The sequence below is a fragment of the Podarcis tiliguerta genome, assembly GCF_965153285.1.
Source record: "Podarcis tiliguerta genome assembly, chromosome: 13".
Lineage (NCBI taxonomy): Eukaryota > Metazoa > Chordata > Lepidosauria > Squamata > Lacertidae > Podarcis > Podarcis tiliguerta.
In genome coordinates, this window is record NC_139546.1 from 66,741 (window position 1) to 88,936 (window position 22,196).

At 45.8% G+C, this 22,196-nt stretch overlaps 1 protein-coding gene across 6 annotated transcripts in view; it reads right to left on the bottom strand.

Annotated features, from left to right (window-relative positions):
- The window catches only part of GRK3 (G protein-coupled receptor kinase 3), a 115,380-nt gene that overhangs the window by 20,517 nt on the left and 72,667 nt on the right, over nt 1-22,196 (bottom strand). For 5 of the 6 annotated variants that reach the window (XM_083407289.1, XM_083407288.1, XM_083407287.1 and 2 more), the window contains 5 exons: nt 21,636-21,735; nt 12,029-12,107; nt 4,841-4,971; nt 3,779-3,873; nt 1,726-1,833 (listed from right to left, as the gene is read on the bottom strand). In XM_083407289.1, coding sequence (XP_083263415.1) covers nt 1,726-1,833; nt 3,779-3,873; nt 4,841-4,971; nt 12,029-12,107; nt 21,636-21,735 — 513 coding nt within the window. The remainder of the gene's footprint in view (nt 1-1,725; nt 1,834-3,778; nt 3,874-4,840; nt 4,972-12,028; nt 12,108-21,635; nt 21,736-22,196) is intronic. The other variant, XM_083407290.1, reaches the window with a different exon arrangement.

Sequence of the window (22,196 nt, forward strand, 5' to 3'; positions counted from 1 at the left end):
CAGTGTTCTTGAAGCTACCAGCATGAGTTTCACCAAACTGCGGGAGGCAGTGGAAGACAGGAGTGCCTGGCATGCTCTGGTCCATGGGGTCACGAAGAGTCGGACACGACTAAATGACTAAACAACAAGGGTGGGGCTTGGCCAAAAGCCCCTGCACAGCTTCTGGAGCACTGCACAAAGTAGGCTTGCAGGCCAATCCTACTAGATGCACATGTGAAAGACTTTCCTCATGCTCTTGAACCCAGCACTAAACAGCTGATGCAAAAGAAGGTCAAACTTGCTCAGTTCCAGTAAAGCAAGAGAACTTCCTGCAGGGAACTCTTTTGCACACCCAAACCCAGTGCTAAGGAGGATGGAAAGGCCCTGCTGAAACCAATGTTTCCCTGCTTTCCCCCCTGCTTTTTAGCAGCAGTTTCAATGAAAACTCAGTCTAGCAATGAAGCTCAGCCTAGCTGAGGCAGCAAAGTTTCAGCAGTTTCTGTTGTTTTAGAATCAGGAAAGGGTTTGTATTGGAACAGCTGCTAAAACAAAGGCTTACCCCCTCCTTCATTTTAGCAGTGCCTTGCTGCCTGTGTGGTGCTTCAAAGTCCTGTCCCTGGCACTTCAAAGTGCCAAATAATCTTATTTTTCCATAAACCTGCTAGGCTGGTTTTTATGTATTCTTTTGAAATGTTAAGTTAATCACAGTTACTATGGACCAAATTTTCTCAGTCCATTCAGCAGGAGATATGATTTTCCCTCATTTTTTGGCTATTATAATTTTAGCTGCAGTTATAAAGTAGGGATGCGGGTGGCGCTCTGGGTAAAACCTCAGCCCCTAGGACTTGCCGATCGTCAGGTTGGTGGTTCAAATCCCCACGGCGGGGTGCGCTCCCACTGCTCGGTCCCAGCGCCTGCCAACCTAGCAGTTCGAAAGCAGCCCCGGGTGCAAGTAGATAAATAGGGACCGCTTACTAGCGGGAAGGTAAACAGTGTTTCCGTGTGCTGCGCTGGCTCGCCAGATGCAGCTTGTCATGATGGCCACGTGACCCGGAAGTGTCTGCGGACAGCACTGGCTCCCGGCCTATAGAGTGAGATGAGCGCACAACCCTAGAGTCTGTCAAGACTGGCCCGTATGGGCAGGGGTACCTTTACCTTTACCTTTATAAAGTTGAACACTATTTTTTTATCATTTTCCATAATAACATCTATAATAACATTATAGATAACCCAGCAGAAATATTTAAAGTTCCAGTGGGTATACGCTAGCTAATATATCAAAGTCTGATCATTAGTCTGATCATTTGGATAAAGTAATTAATTCTAGCTATCTATGGATTAAACTTGGATTGGAACCAGGATACACATATGAGAAAATGGGTGTCAGATTTGGATCAAAGAATATCCAGGAAAAAATAGCACTCAATTTGGGTTAACTTCCATTCTAATATAATTTCAGCAGACCTAAATGAGAACTGTTTTAAAAACCCCAGTCAATGGTATTTAACAATACATTGAACTTAATTCATAAATTAGGATTGGATAAATGTTGGAGGTGTGAATTAAATAAAGCAGATTACATATATATCTTTGGGAATTGTTCTCAAATTCTGGAAATCACTTTCTTTTTGCATCTCATCACAAAGCCCTGTTGCTCCAAGAAGCTCCAAGCACTTCTCACGTGCACAATGGCTTAGGAGGACCCCCCCCCCCCAATTCTGCGCTCCCCAGGATGGCTGGGCTCACCCTCGGAGAAGCTTGAAGAGCATGCAGCCCAAGGAGAACCAGTCTGCGCTGCTGTCATAGGCTGTCCCTTTCTGGAGAACCTCGGGAGCCATGTAGCCATGGGTGCCGCTGTGATTAAGGGAGGCAAAAGGAGCGAGTCAAGACAACTAGTGAATGCCTGGCTGCAGTTTAGGATGCTATGGGGGTGAGATGCTTGATGGACCACCTACAATGGTTCATTTCTAAAATCTGCAAGCAAGGGGCAGGGTTACTCGTGGACATCCAATGAAGCTGAAAATAGACAGATTCAGGACAGATAAGAGAAAGTACTTATTCACATACTTAAAACTATGGAACTTACACCAATGGGAGGCAGTAATGGCTGCCAACCTAGATGGTTTTAAAAAAGGACTGCACAGGTTCATGGAGGACATGGCTATCAATAGCTACTAGCCAGGATGGCTCGGCTCTGCCTCCAACTATGGCATTAGAATACCAGTTGTAGAAAGAAGCCACAGGAAGGAAGGGGGCTCTTGTACTCAGGTCTGGGCTGGAGGGTTTTTCCAAAAGAGGCATCTGCTTAGCCACTGTGGCAACAGGATGCTGGACTAGGTGAGCCATTGGCCTGATCCAGGAGGCTCTCCTTTTGTTATGTTCTTGAAACTCCCACAACTACCGTCTCTGAACTTAACAATCTTTTGATGCAGCAAAGGGGCACACACTTTTGGTGAGAAGGTTCTGCAACAATTTAGTGCCCAAATTATGAAAAATGCTGAAACTTGGCTAAACTCCAAGAATGAGTTTCTTATTGAAGTAGGTGGCCTTGGAGAAATACTTTGCTGTGCATGTGCTGCCCACAGGGATCTGAGATCAAACTGATTTGAGAAACAACCTCCTCGCCATACAAAGCATATTTCTCTAAAAATAAACTTAGTTTCTAGTCCTCATAGTTCTGAATTAAATAGTAAGATGGGAAGCTGTCTTGTACCAAATCAAACCACTGATCCATCTAGCACCATATTGTCTACATTGACTGACAGCAGTTTTCCAGGATTTCAGACCTAAGACTGAAAAATGGAGTTGCTGGTGATCTTGTGTCCGAAAAGCAGGAACCATAACTCAGCATCAGAACATGTTCTATGCATACAGAGGGCCTTAGGTACAATCCAGCACTTCCAGGTGAAAAAAGGTCAGGTAGCAGTCCTTATTTATGTAAGCGCCACTTGTCACAAAATGCCTCCCGAGAACTTAACATTAAAGCAGTCTCAACACCTGAGGCCCTGGAGAGCTGCTGCCAGTCAGAGTTAGTGGCCCCATTCTGCCTGACTAGGTGGAAGGCAGCTTTCTGCATTCCAATAAGAGCAAAACTGACACTGTTACAGGTGCCACATAATACATGTACCACATTTGTAAGAAATCAATCTTTTAGTGTGGCACCATGGCACTTTGGAACTTGCTGCCTGTTGACATCAGACAGGTGCCTTCACTGTACTCTTTTCAGTGCCTGCTAAAAACATTTTGCTAGATCATGCCTACCCAGCCTCATAATGTTGATGGGCATTCTAATCTGGTTTTAGCCAATCTCTGATTTTTATCATTTTTTGAATGTTTTAAATAATTTCCTTTACTGATAATTTTTTTGCTTTATTCTTTTGAGGGTTTGGTTTTTGTGTGTGTGTGTGTGTGTGTGTGTGCATGTATGTGTGTGTTTTACAATGAAACTGCATATGAGCAATGTATCAAGGCGAAACCTTTCCTCTTTAACTGGGTCTTTGGCCTCTATCTCTGGCCTTTTAGAGTGGGTGGGGGGGATATTTTAAATGTATTTCTTCCCCTTAGTTTTAATGTGTTTTAATGCATTGGTGGTTTGTTTGCTTGTTTGGTTGGTTAAGTCATTTTGAGTTGCCTTGACCAAAAAAGTGGCTTATAAATTTAATAAATGGTAGCAATATAAATTTTATGAAATAAATAAATAAGTGATAAATTCCATGATAGTAATCATGGTGGTGTTGGCAAAGAAAAAGCAACAGCGGTGCAAAGTGTCAGCCAGAAGCTGTGTTTGCACAATACTTACACGCTGGCATGAGGCTTCTTTTTGGAGAAATCGCAAGCCAGCCCCAGGTCGGAAATCCTCACGTGGCCGTGTTCATCCAAGAGGATATTTGCTGGCTAGAAGCACATCAATAAGCACCTGTTACTTACCACTGAAACGAAGAAATGTTCGACCAACAGGGTCAGTTCACCAAACTGTGCACATGCTCAACCCAGAAAAAAAAGAAAATGGACTTGCTGAAAAACTAGCACTGGCCTGTGTCTTTGGCACAGCTGAACCCCCCCCCCCCCCCGCTTACCTTTCATCTGTTAGGGGCAGAGGGGAAAGGTCAAAATGCTCACAAGCTATGCTAAGCACGGGCACAGACAGCATTTGAACCCCTGGAAGCATGCAATTTTTTGGCCCATCTTAAGCTAAACCACAGAAAGTGGAAAGCTTTACTCAAGAATCAGGGCAATCTAGAAATCCAAAGAGGGTGGAGGGGGTGGCACGGTGATGAAATGGTTCCTCCACCAGTCTGTGAGCTGGGGGCGAGAATCAGAAGCAGAGGCAGATCCTGGAAATCAAGGTGATTTTCTCGCTACTGCTATTCAGGAGCATCACTGCCTCCGACTTTAGAGGCAGAGCATTGATGGCCTTCTCTCCTCCATGAATTTGTCCAATGTGATTTTAAAGCCATCCAAGTTGGTGGTCATCACTGCTTTGCTGGGGGAACAAGTCCCATAGTTTAACTATGTGCTGTGTAAAGGAGGACTTCCTATTATGTGTCCTGAATTTTACTCTTCATAGTCGTCCTGCAACTCACAAAGCGGGGTGGGTGGTGAGATCCACCCACCTGTCATGTTGGACTTTGGGTTGCCCTGATGCCTGAACAGGGCTATAGGTTTTTCAGCCACTTTCCCTCTGCCCCATTCTGCCTTTGCCTCTCAGGCCAGTTACAGCAAGCACCTGTAATGAACATCCCTCACTCCTTCCAAAACCAGCCTGCAGTTCCCCATATCCATCTCTGGCACTCCTTTGGCACTCATCCCTCAAATCTGTGTGGCACCATGGTGGCATTTTCATCTCCTAGGTAAAAGTTACCTTCAAGTCTCTATAGACCACAAAGCGATTGTGCATGTGCTCAAGCCCAAGGATGATCTCAGTGGCGTAAAAGCGCATCTCCTTCTCTGAAAACACTCCATGCTGTGAGAGGTGGTAGTGAAGATCTCCACCTAGAGGTGAAGAGGAGGAGAGAAAGGGCCCAGAGGTCAGTTTCACAGGAAGAACAAGCCAGGCTCAATTTCCAGCACCTCCAGTTACAAGAAGGGGAGCAGCGTCAGGACAGGCCTTTGCCAATGAGCCTGGAGAGCCTGCATTGAGCTAGGCAGTCTCCCCTGGGCCAGGAGAGCAAATGCCAGGACTCTTAAGTGGGAAGATGGTGTTCAGGTCGGTACTTAAGACCCACCTGCTTAGCTGGTTCTTTAAATGACATTGAAGCTACTTCTAAGAGTGCAATTATCTTATTTTTATCCATAATTTAACTGTGATGTTTTTTATTTTTGATGTCTACGTCTTAAGAAGAGTTGCTTAACTACAGTGGTACCTTGGTTTAAGGACCAGCTTAGTTTGTGAACAACTTGGATTAAGAACGCTGCAAACCCGGAAGTAGGTTTTCAGTTTGTGAACTTTGCCTTGGAAGCAGAACATGTTCCGTTTCCTATTGAGTGTGTTCCATTTGTAAATTTCCCCACTGCTATGGGAAAGCACACCTTGGTTTAAGAATGCTTTGGTTTAAGAACGAACTTCCGGAACGGATTAAGTTCGTAAACCAAGGTACCACTGTAGATTGTTACCCTGTTGAATATCAAACTACGGGGGAGGGAACAGGGTGTGAATATAGGGAAATCCATTAACAGCAAGAGGATGAAGAGGAGGCAAAGAAGAAGAAGGAAGAGATTTCAGGAGCAACCAGATTTGCTAACCTTTCCTGGCTATTGCCCCCCTTTTCCAATCCACATCCAGATCTGGCAGTACAAGCCCAGTGTTGGACAAATAAGAAGACCACCCTATTTCTAGCTCAAGCACTTAAGGGGGAAGTCAACAGACATCAGCATTTCTCCGGAGGCCACCACCCAGGAAGAAACGCCATTATAGGAAATGACAGGTTTAGGGAGAATCAATGCATGCCGGTCAGGCCAATGGCCTGACCCTCTTGCGTCAGAAAATCCCCAGCAGCACAGGAGGACGCCTGCCTGTGTGACAGCATGAGGCCCCCTACTTCTGAGGGGGACCAAATCCTACTGATGAGGAAGAAGAAGGACTCCTCACATGCCCTGGATCTGGGACCGGGAGGAAAGGAGCAGCTAAACTAGCTCTGCTAGGGCCTTGCCAGTCCTGAAGCAACACAGCAACCTCTGGATGGCTCCCCAGAAGTTCCAGAGGCCCTCTTCTGCAGGGGTGGTGGGAATGGAACAGTGACCAGGACTATGCAAGCTCAGGCCTGAGAACACTCTCTGGTCAATACAGCTTTGCAATATACCATATTTGTCGCACCATAAGACGTACCTGACATAAGACGCACCTAGTTTTTAGAGGAGAAAAACAAACAAACAAAAAACTATTCTGAACGAAACAGTGGATGTATGATTTTTGTGGTTTATGCTGTGGCCACAGACATGTGATTTGACGGTGAGTTTGGCAAAAATCCTGAGAATCCATGTGGATCTGTGCTTTGTAACCACATTTTTGTGCCATTGCGGCCCCACACAACAGTGGGTGCATGATTTTTTGGGTGCAGGCTTTGGGTGGAGGATTTGTCTTGGCATGTGTGACAGAGACCTGGTTGGATGAAACAGATAGGCCTGTCCTTGCTGCTGCTTGTCCACCAGGTTTCTCTTATGCACAGCAACCCAGGTCATGTGGGCGGGGAGGGGGGGTTGCAGTGATTTTTAGGAAGTCATTAGTCTGCACCAGGCATCCTATTGGGAAGACCCAGTTTTCTGAGTGCATGCTCTGGAAGTTGGGCAATAGGGGCAGTAGAGGATTCCTTTTGGTGTACCGACCTCCCCGCTGCACCAAGGATTCCCTGCCTGAGCTGCTTCAGGTCGTGGCAGATATGTTCCTGGAGACACCTAGTTTGGTTGTCCTGGAGGATTTTAACATCCACGCTGACACAACCTTACAAGGGGCCGCTCAGGATTTTGTGGAACGCATGGCCTCCATGGGGCTGTCCCTGAATAAGTTTGGCCCAACTGATAGCCACAGACATGCCTTAGACCTGGTGGTTACCTCTGCGGATGTTGGTGATCTGACACTAACTAAAAGCGAAACAAAAGAAGTGCCATGGTCAGATCATTTCCTGGTGCAACTGGACTTCTCTGCAACCCTTCCCCTCTGCAGGGAGGTGGGACCGATTCGGATGGTCCGCCCCTGTCACTTAATGGATCCAATTGGCTTCCAGAGAGTGATAGGAGATGTTTTATTCCAAGATGATGGCCTTTCAGCTGATTCCCTGGTGGCCCGCTGGAATGCAGAGTTAACCAGGGCTATTGACTGTCTGGCTCTGAAGCATGGAGCCCAGACAGCCCCGTGGTTTTCCCTGGAGCTGAGGGCGATGAAACAATCGTTGAGACTGCTAGAGCGCTGGTGGCGGAAAACTCATTCTGAATCAGGCCGGACAAGGGCTAGAGCTCAACGTCCAGCCTACCAAGTGTCAATGGAGACAGCGAAGAGGGCCTTCTTCACCGCCTCTATTGCATCTGCAGAAAACAGCAGCAGGAGACTCTTTCAGGTGCTTTGCAATCTATCTGAACCACCTGCATCACCGGGGCCTGGTACGGACCCCAAGATCTCCTGCAATGCTTTTGCAAAGTTTTTTTGCAGATAAAGTCACTCAGATTCAGAAGGAGGTAGACTCCACCGTGGGAGCAGGGCCAGGGCAGGGGAGTGCTAGAGTCCTGTGTAGTCTTGTTACATGGGATCAATTCCAATCTGTTACCTCCAAGGATGTGGACAGGCTGCTTGGACAAGTGAAACTGACTACCTGTCTCCTTGATCCTTGCCCATCTTGGCTGATAAAAGTGAGCTGGGAAGGGCTGGGTGATGGGCTCTGCGGGGTGGTGAATGCTTCCCTCTGTGAGGGAGCCTTCCCAGACCCGCTGAAAGAGGTGGTCATTAAACCGCTTCTTTAAAAACCTCTTTAGACCCAGCCAATATGGCCAACTATCGCCCAGTCTCAAATCTACCATTCTTGGGCAAGGTGATTGAGCGGATGGTTGCTGAACAACTCCAAGCACGCCTGGAGGATGCGGACCATTTGGATCTCTTTCCAATCGGGATTCAGGCCTCACCATGGGACTGAAACTGCCTTGGTTGTGCTGGTTAATGATCTAGGATAGGGACAAAGGTGAGAGCTGTTTCCTAGTTTTGCTGGATCTCTCAGCGGCCTTTGACACCATCGACCATAACATTCTTCTGGACCGTCTAGAGGGGCTGGGAGCTGTGGGCACTGTTATACGGTGGTTCCGCTTTCTCCTGGGCCATGTCCAGAAAGTGGTGTTGGGGGATGAGTGTTCAGACCCCTGGGCTCTCACTTGTGGGGTGCCTCAGGGTTCCGCCCTCTCCCCCATGCTTTTTAAAATCTATATGAAGCCGCAGGGAGAGATCATCAGGGGGTTTGGGCTGGGTGTTCGTCAGTATGCAGATGACACCCAGCTCTACCTCTCTTTCAAATCAGAACCAGTGAAAGCGGTGAAGGTCCTGTGTGAGTGCCTGGAGGCGGTTGGAGGATGGATGGCGGCTTACAGATTGAATCCTGCCAAGACAGAAGTACTATTTTGGGGGGACGGGGGCAGGCGGGTGGGGGGGATTCCCTGGTCCTGAATGGGGTAACTGTGCTGCTGAAGGACCAGGTTTGCAGCCTGGGAGTCATTTTGGACTCACAGCTGTCCATGGAGGCGCAGGTTAATTCCGTGTCCAGGGCGGCTGTCTACCAGCTCCACCTGGCACGCAGGCTAAGACCCTACCTGCCCACAGACTGTGAATTAATCCCATTGCTGTTGTTTGTAACCACATTTTTGCACCATTGTAGCCCCAGGAAACAGTGAATGCATGATTTTTTTGGTGCAGGCTGTAGCCATGGACATGCGATGTGATCTGATGGTGAATTTGGGGTGACCCAATGTAAAAATCCTGAGGATCCATGGACTTTACATCCCCCCTCCCAGGCAGCCTCCACTAGCGTCCCTTATCTCTCTCCCGATCCCTCTTGTTTGCCTTAGTGTCTTTTAGGGTGGAGCAGTTTTTTTGCTCCTCCTTTTCTTCTAAATTCTCTCCTCATTTATTTAGTCTTCCTGTCTCCTCTCCTTGCAAGTTTGCTGTCTTTACCTCCCCTCTCCCAGGCAGCTTTCTTTCTTGCTAGCGTCCCTTATCTCACTTCCGATCGATCGCTTGCTATCAGTGGCTTTGTTTCAACACCCACTTCCCTCTTTCAAAAAAAGGGAGCATGATCTGCTTTTTGCCCCTGGGCAATTCAGCTCCAGGGACCACAAATTTGCTCCATAAGATGCACAGACATTTCCCCTTATTTTTTAGGAAGAAAAAAATGTGTTTTATGGAGCCAAAAATATGGTATATTCCTCTTGGCATTCCAAAGGTCATCAAAGTGGTTCACAAAACAATTTAAAAATGGAACAAAACAGAGGGAAGGGACCACACCAGCCTCCCAAGAAAGAGAACTTCATCCTAGCAAAAGCCACTTAAGAGAATGCATGATTGAGGAGAGAAATCTAAAAATTTCAAGCAATGATTCAGTGTTGGTGGAGAACCCAAAGGTAGCAACCTGCCCATCCTTGGGATGCTCTGAAGGACCATCCCCAAACTGTGCTGAAGACCCACTTGATATACATCAAGATCAGGCAGGATTCCTTCCAGGTAGAGAAATGAACGAGAATATAAGAAATATTCTGAATGTACTTGAATACCTAGAGGTTAAAAATGAAAAGAAAGCAGCAGTGATGTTTATGGATGCTGAAAAAGCTTTTGACAACGTATCTTGGAATTTTATGATAAAATTACTTGAAGAAATTAATTGTGGATCCAAATTTTTTAAAGGAATGCAAGCAATATATTCAGAACAAAAAGCCAAATTAATTGTAAATCGGGTGATAACAGAAGACTGTAAGATACAAAAAGGAACTAGACAAGGTTGTCCACTATCACCGCTTTTGTTCATTCTGGTCCTGGAAAATAAGAAGATCACTGGGATAAAAACAGGGAAAAGTGAGTTTAAATTAAAAACATATGCTGATGATTTAGTGATTACAGTGGAAGATCCAAAAAACTCTCTACTCAGAGTTATAGAAAAGATTCATAAATTTGGGGAAGTGGAAGGATTTAAATTAAATAGAAATAAAACTAAGTTATAAGTTAAGAATTTGAAAGAAGAAGAGCTGGAGCAAAGTATTGAGATAGAAGTCCATATCTAGGGATATGGTTAACATAAAAAAATATAAATATCTATAAAGACAACTATGAAAAAGTGTGGCTTAAGATAAAAAGAAGTAAGGAGTAGAATGAACCTTTCCCTACTAGGAAAAATTGCAGCGGTAAAAATGAATGTTTTGCCAAAAATGCTCTTTCTTTTCCAGACAGTCTCAGTAATGGTGAAAGATGACTGCCTCAAAAGATGACAGAAGGAAATTTCCAAGTTTATTGGGGGGGGGGGCAAAAGGCCAAGGATAAATCATAAGATACTTACAGATATAAAAGAAAGAGGCAGTTTTGGTATGGATTAGGGACTGGATAAAACTGGAAAAGGAAGAAGCACTGGACTTAGAAGGTCACGATAACAGCTTTGGATGGCATGCATACTTATGGTATGGGAAAGGAAAAGTACATAAAGGATTCTATAATCATATAATTAGGAAATAATTAATGAGGGTGTGGAAGAGATATAAAGATTTAATAGAACAAAAGACACCTTGGTGGCTCTCACCAATTGAAGCTTTGCTGCTCAAACCACTTGGAAAGAAAGGGAAGTGGCTTACATATAGTGATTCACTGAAATAACAAGAAGGAAAATGGAAACTAAAAGAGTATGAGGAAATAAAAGATCATTTTCAGAGTTGGCTACACTGTAGGCAATTACATAAGGTGTATAAAGAAGATAACAAGAAAGGATTTAGTTATACTACTTCTAGATTTCAAAAGGAAGTCATAGAAGGGAAAATGAAGTTGCTGAAGGATGCATATAGTATTCTGCTAGAATGGGAAACAAAAGATGAAGATGGGCACAAGATATAGGGCATAATATACAATTTGAAGACTGGGAAAAATTGTGGAAAACAGATTTAAAATTTACAGACTGTTCTCTTTTGAAAGAAAATTATATGAAAATGATGTACATGATGTATCACACCAGTACAGATAGCAAAAATGTATAAAACTGGGTCAAATATATGTTGGAAATTTAAAGGAAAGGAAGGTACCTTTTACCATATGTGGTGGGAATGCAGAGAAATTAATTTTGGGGGGGAAATGATATACAACGAGTTGAAGAAAATGTTTAAAATGACATTTGTAAAAAAACCAGAAGCATTTTTGTTAGGGATTGTTAGACAAGACCTGCCAAGAAAAATAAAGATTTTTTTTATGTATGCAATGACGGCGGCAAGAGTCTTGAGAGCACAAGGATGGACGAATGAGTAAACCCCAACAAAAGAACAGTGGCAAGAGAAATTAATGAACTATGCAGAACTGGCGAAACTGACATGTAAATTGCGAGATAAAGACAACTGTGACTTTAAAGAAGAATGGGAACCTTTTACAGTCTATTTAAAAAGACAACAAAATGAACTGGACTCCTTGGCAGGTTTTGAATAAACATACACAAATTTATTGGGTTAATATGCAGGGTAGATAATATAAGGATGTATAGAATTTTATAATATGCAGAGAACAATATGAGATGAGAAATCAGAGAGAGGAGCTGAGGGAAGTCCTGGGGGGGAGGGAGGGGGGTTTGTTGGGGAGGTGGGAGGGAGAAAAATGGGAGGGGAAAAAACAATGAAGATTATTTGTATTGTTGATTTGTTATGTTGAATTTGTTAATAATTTTGTTTTTAAGAAGAACACTGCAATGGCCTTGCTGGATCTGACCCTGTTTCCAACATTGGCAAGCAGAGCAGGGAGGTGAAAGCCCATGACTGGCCTCCATTTGCAAAGCTCAGAACTTGGCATAGCAATCTGTGCATATTCCCACCCCAAGATCTCCCACTTGATCTTCCTTACCGTTCATCAGGTCCAGAATGAAGCACAGCTTGTCAGGGGTGTGGAAGGCGTAAGTCATGCACACAATGAAAGGGCAGTCCTGGGGCGGGAGAGAAAGCAAAGGGTTTCTGTCAAGCAAGATACTGCCTTCCTGGCCCCTCCTGGATCCAGCAGGTAGGCACAAGGTACAAGTTTATGGTTTGCTTTTGGTACTAAGAAGCACCAAACCTTTGCAAGACCAAACAGCCTCTGAAAGAGTTGGATGCTGTGCTGCCTTGTCCTGATTCTTGCCTAGAAGCATCCTTAGTTCACAGAACCATAGAACTGTAGAGTTGGGAGAGACCCTGAGGGTCATCTAGTCCAAACTCCTGCATTACAGGAACCACAGCTAAAGCATCTAGGACAGGTGGCCATCGAACCTGTTTAAAAACCTCTAAGGAAAGGGAGTCCACCACCTTCTCAGTCTGTTCCACTGTCAAATGGCTCTTACCCACAGTAAGTTATTCCTGAAGTTCAGTTGGAATCTTCTTTCTTGTCATTTGAATCCCTTGGTTTGCTTCCTGCCCTCTGGAGCAGCAGAAAACAAGCTTGCTCCATCTTCCATATGACAACCCTTTAGATATTTGAAGATCAAGACCTCCCAGTCTTCTCCTCTCCAGGCCAACTTCCCCCTAAGTTCAAGGGGGAAGAAGAGCTGGCCAGACCTGGGACCTGCCACCAACTGACATCCTCCAGTCCTAGTCCCAGCCCCCTGATCATCCTACATGTGCCCCCAAGTTTGCCACATAACTGCTTTGAAAAGGAGGTGGAGGCCAAAGGGCTGAGACCCCACCCTTTACAGGCAAGCCATACTTTGACCATCACCTCTAGGCAGGCCAGGTTGCAGCCTCATGGGAACCAGCTGCTGACTCCCAGTAGATGCCTGCTCATCGTGGCTATCTGCTGTGGGGAGACCGCGTCGTGATTCCCCAAAGACTCCGCCAACGCGTCCTGGAGGCTCTGCACGCTGGCCACCTGGGAATCGTCAAAATGAAGGCGTTGGCTCGGTGTTACGTCTGGCGCCCTAACATGGACGATGCCATTACTGCCTGGGTTTCCGCCTGTCAAGCATGTCAAGAATCGAGGCCTGCGCCACCGGCAGCTAAGGGACACACCTGGGAGACGCCCAAGACACCCTGGTCAAGGGTGCACATCGATCTGGCCTGGTGACAGGTCAGTCTTCTCCAACCTGGTGCCCTCCAGCTTCCATAATCCCTGGTCGTTGGCCATGCTGGCTGCTGGGGATGCTTGCTGGGAACTGGAATCCAAAATCAACTGGTGGGTACCAGGCTGGTAAAAGATGCCATAGGAGACACAGATGCCTGCACTGAGGGAGGACAACCAGGCAAAAGCATTTGAGAGGGAGCAGGTAGCGGGGCTTGGTGGCTCTTGCAAGGCTCCTGGGCAGCTTCTGGACAACTATGTCCCAGCAAGGAAATCCAAGTTCACAAGATTTTTAGAATTATTAGCTGGCTCTCAACAAACTCTCAGTCTTTGTTTTTCCCCATGGAACGACAAGACCAGCAGTGGAATATGAGAAGCTTGGCTCAGACCCATGACCCACTGTCCATTTAGTTTTCAGATGTACAGTCCACCTCAGAAAGCCTGGCTTATGGATTTGTAGAATCACAGAATTGTAGAGTTGGAAGGGACCTGACGGTCATCTAGACCAACCCCCTGCAACGCAGGAATCTCAACTGCAGGTTTGCATCATAACATACACCTTAGTCCACTGTTTCACACAGTAACTAACCAGCAACTGGTGTTCAGAGATAGCTGGAGGTTCCACTTAGTCATCACTGTTATTAGACTTTTCCACCATGAATTGGTCTAACAATCCCCTCCCCATTTTAAAATTCCTCTAAGCTGGCAGCCATCATGACATCTTTTGGCAGTGAGTCTCATCAATCAATTATACATTCAGCCTCCTTCACAGGATCATTGTGAGGATAAAATTATGTGACGCGAAATAGAGATGCCCACCCTGGTGCCTAGGGATAAAAGGGGACAGAAATATAAATGAAGCATAAAGTAAAAGTCTCCACACGTTCCCTCAGCTTCCCAATACAAATGTAGGTAGCAGGTCTGAAGTTTCTCTGAACGGGCTTGTGTACTCCTATATAAGATCATAACTCTCCTGAAACTCAATGGATCCCTTACAGGAAGGACTCAGTGATAGAGAACATCAGAAGAGCCTGGCTGTTGGATCGGTTCAATGGCCCATGTAGGCCAGCATCTTGATCTCATAGTGGCCGATCAGATGCCCTAATAGGAAGCCCACAAGCAGGACCCAAACACAAGGGCACCCTCCCCTCCTGTGGTTCCCATCATTTGATATCAGAAGCATTACTGCTTCAGCCAGTGGAGGCCCAGCATGGCCACCAGGGCTACTAGCCACTGATAGCCTCCTCCTCCTCCATGAATGTATCTAATGTTATTTCAAAGCCATCCAAGTTGGTGGCCACCTCTGCCTCCTGTGGGAGTGAGTACTTTTTCAGAGCTGCCCTGAATCTTCCAATAATCTGCTTCATTGGATGTCCTTGAGTTCTAGTGTTATAAGAGAAGGAGAAAAACTTTTCTGTATCCACTGTCTCTTCTTACTCAGCTCTTCTCTAAACCAAAAAGTCCCAAATGCTGCAACTTTTGCACACAGTGGAGATGCTCCATCCCCTTGATGATTCCTGTTGCCCCTTTCTGAACCTTTCCCTGGAATCTCCAGATAGGGCTGAGAGAGACCTGGAACGCTGATGCCAGAGTGGCAAACACTGAGTTGAATGGGTCAATGGCCTGACAGTATCAGGCAGCTTCCTAAGTTTCCGGCCCAGATAAATAACGTGCTATGAATTAGGGTACCAAAGTGACAGTAGGCCCATCTGCCCACGAACCTCATTTGTTTCGCTCAGCAGGCCTTCTCTGGGACCTCTTTGCTGGGCTGGGGGGTGGGTAGTGCTTCATCTGTGCACACAAAGACTTCTCTCCACCATTCAATATTTTTTCTCTTTCTTTCCTCCCTTGGTCAAATCACCCCATTGCAAACCTCTCCTTCTCTGATTTGCTGCAGCTGACAAAGTAGTTTCCTTTCCAAGGAGTGATATATTTGGCAACTGAGGCCCAGATGTTGGGCTCCCCCCACCCCTTCACCAGCATCGTGAGGCACAGAGGAGCCTGTGACAAGGCACCTGGTGGGTCCTGGACTTATTTCTTGGCTTGCTCAGATAAGCCCCACTGCATGGACAGGGGAATGAAAGTCAGGAGAGAGGAGCTGAACAAAGGCTGGCAGGCCTGGCAAAGGAGCTGAGCCGCTAAACAATACATGGCATGACCCCAGGAGCCAGTCAGAGCATCTGGAGGGCACACCCCATTTGCAAAGCATTGCAAAGGAAGACACCCCAGCCAAGGTCAATATCATTATTGTTTCTTCAATTTATTAGTTTCCCAACAACTTGCACTTAAAAACACAGACATAAACATGTTACACCATAGTAAGGTGGGGTGAGGGGAATCAAATAAAACATGAACATTTTGTACAACACACAAAAAGTGAATTTCAGAAATAGACTTGAAAGAGAAGTTGCTGAATTACAACTTATTAATTAACTGAAAACTATGGGGAGACCTGGTCTGAATAGAGATATTGGATTCTTGTCTCATGACATATGCTAAAGCTATTTTTTGTTTCATCTGCATACTATCCCTTGCTTTTTCCTGTAGCACTAAATGCAGTCATTAACAGTCGTCAACAGGTTTATCATACCCATTGAGTCAATCACCCATCTCCTACGACCCTTCTGAGAAAACTCCCACCCCACCCTCTCACTATATATAAGGGTCTAGTGACTTCTGTTTCAGTGTATCTGAAGAAGTGTGCATGCACACGAAAGCTTATACCAAGAACAAACTTAGTTGGTCTCTAAAGTGCTACTGGAAATTTTTTTGATTTATTTCGACTATGTGAGACCAACACGGCTGGCTATCTACCTTACAGGGTGCTTGGGATGAAAGGAGTGGGGGGGAACCATGTATACCAGCTTGAAGCTCCTTGGAGGAAAAGGTGGGATAGAAATGCAATACATACATACATACATACATACATACATACATACATACATAATGAACACATACATACAAAATCATTACATACCGTATTTTTCGCTCCATAAGACGCACCTTTTTCTTCCTAAAAAGTAAGGGGAAATGTCTGTGCGTCTTATGGAGCGGATGCGTGGTCCCTGGAGCCGAATTGCCCAGGGGCAAAAAGCAGATCATGCTTTTTTTTTTTTTTTTTTTGAAAGAGGGAAGTGGGTGTTGAAACAAAGCCGCTGATTGCAAGCGATCGGAAGCAAGATAAGGGACGCTAGCAAGACAGGAGGCTGCCTGGGAGGGGGGAGGTAAAGACAGCAAACTTGCAAGGAGAGGAGACAGGAAGACTAAATAAATGAGGAGAGAAATTAGAAGAAAAGGAGGAGCAAAAAACTGCTCCAGCTAAGAAAAAGACACTAAGGCAAACAAGAGGGAAAGGAAGCAACTGATCGGTAGGATCGGGAGAGAGATAACGGACGCTAGTGGAGGTAAAAGCCCATGGATCCACAAGATTTTTACATTGGGTCACCCCAAAATCATGCATCCACTGTTTCCTGGAGCTGCAATGGTGCAAAAATGTGGTTACAAAGCACGGATCCGCATGGATCCTCAGAATTTTTACATTGGGTCAGCCCAAATTCACCATCAGATCACATCACATGTCCATGGCTACAGCTGTACCAAAAAAACCACGCACTCACTGTTTCGTGGGGCTGCAATGGCGCAAAAACGTGGTTACAAAGCACGGATCCCCATGGATTTTTGCATTGGGCTACCCCAAACTCACCGTCATATCACATGTCTGTGGCCACAGCATGAACCACAAAAATCATACATCCACTGTTTTGTTCAGAATAGTTTTTTTATTGTTTTCCTCCTCTAAAAACTAGGTGCGTCTTATGGAGCAAAAATACGGTACATTCTATCAAGCAGTGGCAAAGCAGCTTTGCAACCATACAAGAGTGTGCTCTCACATAAAATGGTCAAAGGATGCCTCTTGCCACCAGGAAGCTGCCCTCATAGTTCTTAAGGAGGGTGACAAAGCAAATGATGGACTCTCACCACATGGACACTTAGAGCCTTGCTGCAGGGCGCACACACCTCTGGATGAAGTGCTCTTTTTTCCTTTTCTTTTTTGCCTGCAAAAGCTCAAAGGACAGTCGGGCCATTTCAGTCCTTAGGCCATCTGGAGGAAACCAGGCCCTGGGGATCCCAGTAAGGTCCACTCCTTCCCTTGGGATGCTATTTGCTTTGCCATATTCAACCCCCACATGATGTCATTCTTCATCCACTGTCAGAGCCAGCATGCCTCTCTCTGTATACCAGTTGCAAAGAACCACCAGTGGGGAGGCTGCTGCTGCTGCTGCAGTTGTGTCCCACTTGCAGGCTTCCCAGAAGAAGTATCTGGCTGGCCTCTGCAAGAACAGGATGCGGGATCTCGTATTTTGCACAATTTGTATACGGTGTTTGTTTGATAATGTGTGGTTTGCTATGCCTAATAAAGAATCATAGAATCATAGAACTGTAGAGTTGGAAGGGACCCTGAGGATCATCTAGTCCAACCCCCTGCAATGCAGGAATATGCAGCTGGTCCATACAGGGATCGAACCTGCAACCTTGGCGTTATCAGCACCATGGTCTAACCAGTTGTGTCAGACTCTAGGGTTGTGCGCCCATCTCACTTAAGAGGCCGGGGGTCAGTGCTGTCCGGAGACACTTCCGGGTCACGTGGCCAGCATGACAAGCTGCATCTGGCGAGCCAGCGCAGCACACGGAAACGCCGTTTACCTTCCCGCCAGTAAGCGGCCCCTATCTATCTACTTGCACCCGGGGGTGCTTTTGAACTGCTAGGTTGGCAGGCGCTGGGACCGAGGAACGGGAGCGCACCCCGCCGCGGGGATTTGAACCGCCAACCTTTCGATCGGCAAGTCCTAGGCACTGAGGCTTTTACCCAGCAGCGCCACCCGCGTCCCTTTTATGGAAATCTTAGCCCATTACAATTGAAACAGACATTTGAGCCATGCTCGCAAAGTGCAGGGTTCTCCATTAACGGTTTTAGCATACTATGCTCCATTTCCTGACATTGTGGAAGGCCAAGGGAGGTAATGCAAAGTGGTACTGCTTTTAATAAGAGATGTTAAAGATTTGCAAAATAAATAAATAAAATTGAAGCACAAAGAATAATTTTGGGTGGGTGGCTGGAAGGTTTCTTGCTGAAAAAGCAGGACAAATAGTGCAAAACACCAACAATAGAGCTTTTCTAGGAAGTGTGCTTACACTCCCCAGGCAGCTAAAAATGCTAACACCGCCAACCCCAAGAGGCAGCAAGGTTGAGTTTTGTGCCCAAGGGACTCCATTCAAAATGGGTTATCGATAAATTGTGCCCCTTGATGGATTTCATGACCGGGCCAGGCCTAGTTGCCCAATCGTATTTGAAAATCATGACCATACCAAGCAAATGCAGGCAAATTCCAGCTCCCCCCTCCCCACCTGCAGCACTGGCTTTAAAAATGGCAAACCCGCCTCCTAGAACAGCACATAATTCTGATCATTAAGTCTTGCATAAATGTTTGCGGAATTAAGACAATACTGCCCTCCACCAACAGGAAATCCATTCCTGTATGCATTGAAAAGTTGACTTTTCAAGGATTGACTTAAAAAACAACAACAGGATGCTTGACTAGATGGGCCCCCTTTGGCCTGATCCAACTACAGGGCTCTTCTTACATTCTTATTTATAGAATCATAGAATCATAGAGTTGGAAGAGACCACAAGGGCCATTGAGTCCAACCCCCCGGCCAAGCAGGAAACACCATCAGTATTCACTATCCTAGTTTCATTTTCCAGCAGACTCATTTTTATAGATCAGGAAATCGTGAATTCATTTGGAACAGTCACTGAGAACAAAAAATAATAATCAACTTCTCTGCCAGCATCCCCAGTAACTATGGCAATCAGAGCTACTTTTGGCTTGATGTAACAAGGTTATTTTTCTCTGAAGATGCTGCCACTTTGATGTGTGTTTCCTAATCAGCCCAGAAAGGAGAATTTGAAGTTGTGTGCTGTGTGTGTACTTGACATGGGTATCTTTTTAGCTTTGTTATGTGACAGGAGAAACACTGGGTCACAACCACAGGAAAGGACGGAGCTGATGTAAAACAAGAAATTCGCCTCTCCAAATGCTGGTAAGCCAACTGGATCCTGAAGATAAATGGAAAGATCTTTATCCGCTGTTGCATATCATGGCTGTAGAATCATTCAGTGTATAAAGTCCTTTATTATAGCACCGAGGGGTTGAAGAAGAGTCCTGCTGGATCAAAGCAACCGGATCATAATGTCATAAAACTTCAAAGTTGGAAGGGGCAGCAAGGGTCATCGAGACTAACTCCATGCAATGCAGAAATCACAGCTAAAGAATCTTACAGGAGGGCATCCAACCTTTGTTTAAAAATCTCCAAAGAAGGAGAGTCCACCAACTTCCAAGAGAATCGGTTCCACTGTCAAAACGGCTCTTACCATCAGAACGTTCTTCCTAATGCTCAGTCGGAATCTCCTCTCTTCTAATTTGAATCCATTGGTTCAAGTCCTACCTCCTGGAGCAGCAGAAAACAAGCCTGCTCCGTCTTCCATGTGATAGTCCTCCAGGTATTTCAGATGCCTCCACGAAGCCCACAAGCAAGGTCAGAAAGCAACTCCCTGGCCACTGGTGTGCAGAAACACACTGCCTCTGGGTAGGGAGGTTCCATATGGACAGCATTTCATAGATTGGCCTAAAGTCATCTAAGCTACTACATAGTGTGGTGCTGGCTGTGCTGGAATTTGCCTTATACTAAGTCAAATGATTGGTCCACTGAGCTCAGTACTGTTAACGATGATTGGCCAGGATTTCAGGTAGGAATCATTCCCAGCACTACCTCAGCTCTGGAAATTCAAGGGGCTGGGATTTGTATCCAAATCAGATTCCCTCTGCCACTGAGCTATGTGCAGTCCTTCCCCAAAGCCACCAACTTAGATAGTTTTGAAAGGGGTGCAAGGCAAATCCACAGAGGAGGATAAGGCTGCCTGGTGGCAGCATCTTACCTCCAGTATGGGTGGGAAGCTCCAGTTCCAGGTGGGAAGTCTCTGGGTCCCAAGTGCTGGGGAGAACAAATAAGGGGGATGCTGTTGCAGTTATGTCTTGCCTGCACATGTCTTGGATGCATGTGGGTGACTCCTGGGAAGATAGGCCTAGATGGGCCTTTGGTCTGATCCAGCTGCAGGACTCTGATGTACGCTGGTGGCCATCACCACAACTCATGACAATCAATTCCACAAATTTATTAGGTGCTGTCTGAGTACCTTTCTTCATTTCCTCCTGAATCTCCCACCAAACTACTTTTTGGGTGACCTCTTGGGGGACAGAGAAAAGCTTTCCACTTTCTTTACCCCATGCCTACTTTCACAAACCTCCTTAATGACCTTCCTCAGGAACCTTTTTCCTTAAGTGCTTTAGCTTTTTTGCATCAGGAAGGTGTTCCTGCTCCAACAACGATTTCGGTTGCCATTTTCCGTACTTCTTCCAGCTCTATAATATCCTTGCTTGAGACAGGCTGGCCAAAGCTGAGCATCAGGCACATTATTATTATTATTATTATTATTATTATTATTATTATTATTTATATACCGCCCTATACCGGGAGGTCTCAGGGCAGTTCATGCCCTCCAGATGCTGTTGAACTCCAATTCCCATCAGTCCCAAAAGCCAGAGGTCAAGGGCAGTGGGCAGGAGAGCGCATCCTGTTTCACCGCCTGAGGCAAAATGGGAAGGGGCTGCCCTGCCAATCCCTCCTTTACCTGGGTGATGTGGCAGTGACTGCAAAGCAATGATGGCTAATTCTGGTGAGATCTCATGGGGCAAATGAGTGCTCACACAGCTCTCGGTGGAAGGTGCCACTCCTGATGTTCTGCCACCCAAGGTAGCTGCTTTGGCCCACCGCATGGGCAGGCCAGCCCTGGCATTGAGAGTTGGAGCCCACTAGTATCTGGGGCTTCAGGTTGGGGAAGACTGCTGTACACCATGATTCAAATGTGGCCACACAACAGACTATTGTAGCCAGACTGACTTTGGCTTAATATGACAAGGACTTCCTCATACTTTCATGTCTTGTTCTGTTCATCCATTTAGTCACCAACCCAATTTCAAGGGCCTCTGGAAAGCACCTGCTGGTATCTTTCAGCTGACGGTTGACCCCTATTTTGGCAGTGACAACTCACAACACAAGGGAGCATTTGTTTATATGGCTGCAGAATACCTCCGGGAATCCACTGGTTGAATTTATATCCTAAACTTCATTGGGTAGTGATCCTAGAGAGTTACAGTAAAACCAAAATGCCACTGTTAAAGCAACAAATACAAATGTAAAAATTAAAAGCATGCAACACCCAGTCTGCCCTGTGGTGGAATTTCCCAATATTATTATTATTATTATTAAAGTTAAGAGAATGAGCAAAGAGTCAGAACATACTTACGCCTGTACTGACAAGCGACAGCATGATCCTTTCATTCAAGGCTAAAGTCTCCCCTTGCTTCATCTTGATCCTCTTCTTATCCAAGCATTTCATTGCATACCTGAAAATTGTAACTTGTTGAGAAAGGGGCTTTAACAGAGCATTCAATTTTCATCACTTTCAACTGGTAGTTTGAAGGCAGAAAAGTAGGTAAACTGGGAGTTCAGGTGAGGTTCAGGGAATGCTGCCATAGGCAAGGTCCACCTTTCTGGTCCCTCAAGAAGAGATGCTGCTCCACTGAGTTACAATTCCTCTGGTTCAATTATCCCACCTCTATTGCTTGTGAGTTTTGGTTTATAAGTCACTTTACAGTAGCCTTCCCCAATCTGGTGTAATTCTCATCACCTAAGGGATGCTTTCTCAAGAGGCCATTGTTCTTGCCCAACAACAGTCTGGAAAACGGAAATGCATTTTGCAAGAGGTGATCCAGCCCCTTTGGAAAGGGACCAGAGCCCATAGCAAAATCCAGACTGCCTAAGCAGCAAGGACAGTTTGGGGTGGGGGTACCTGCTCAGACAAAAC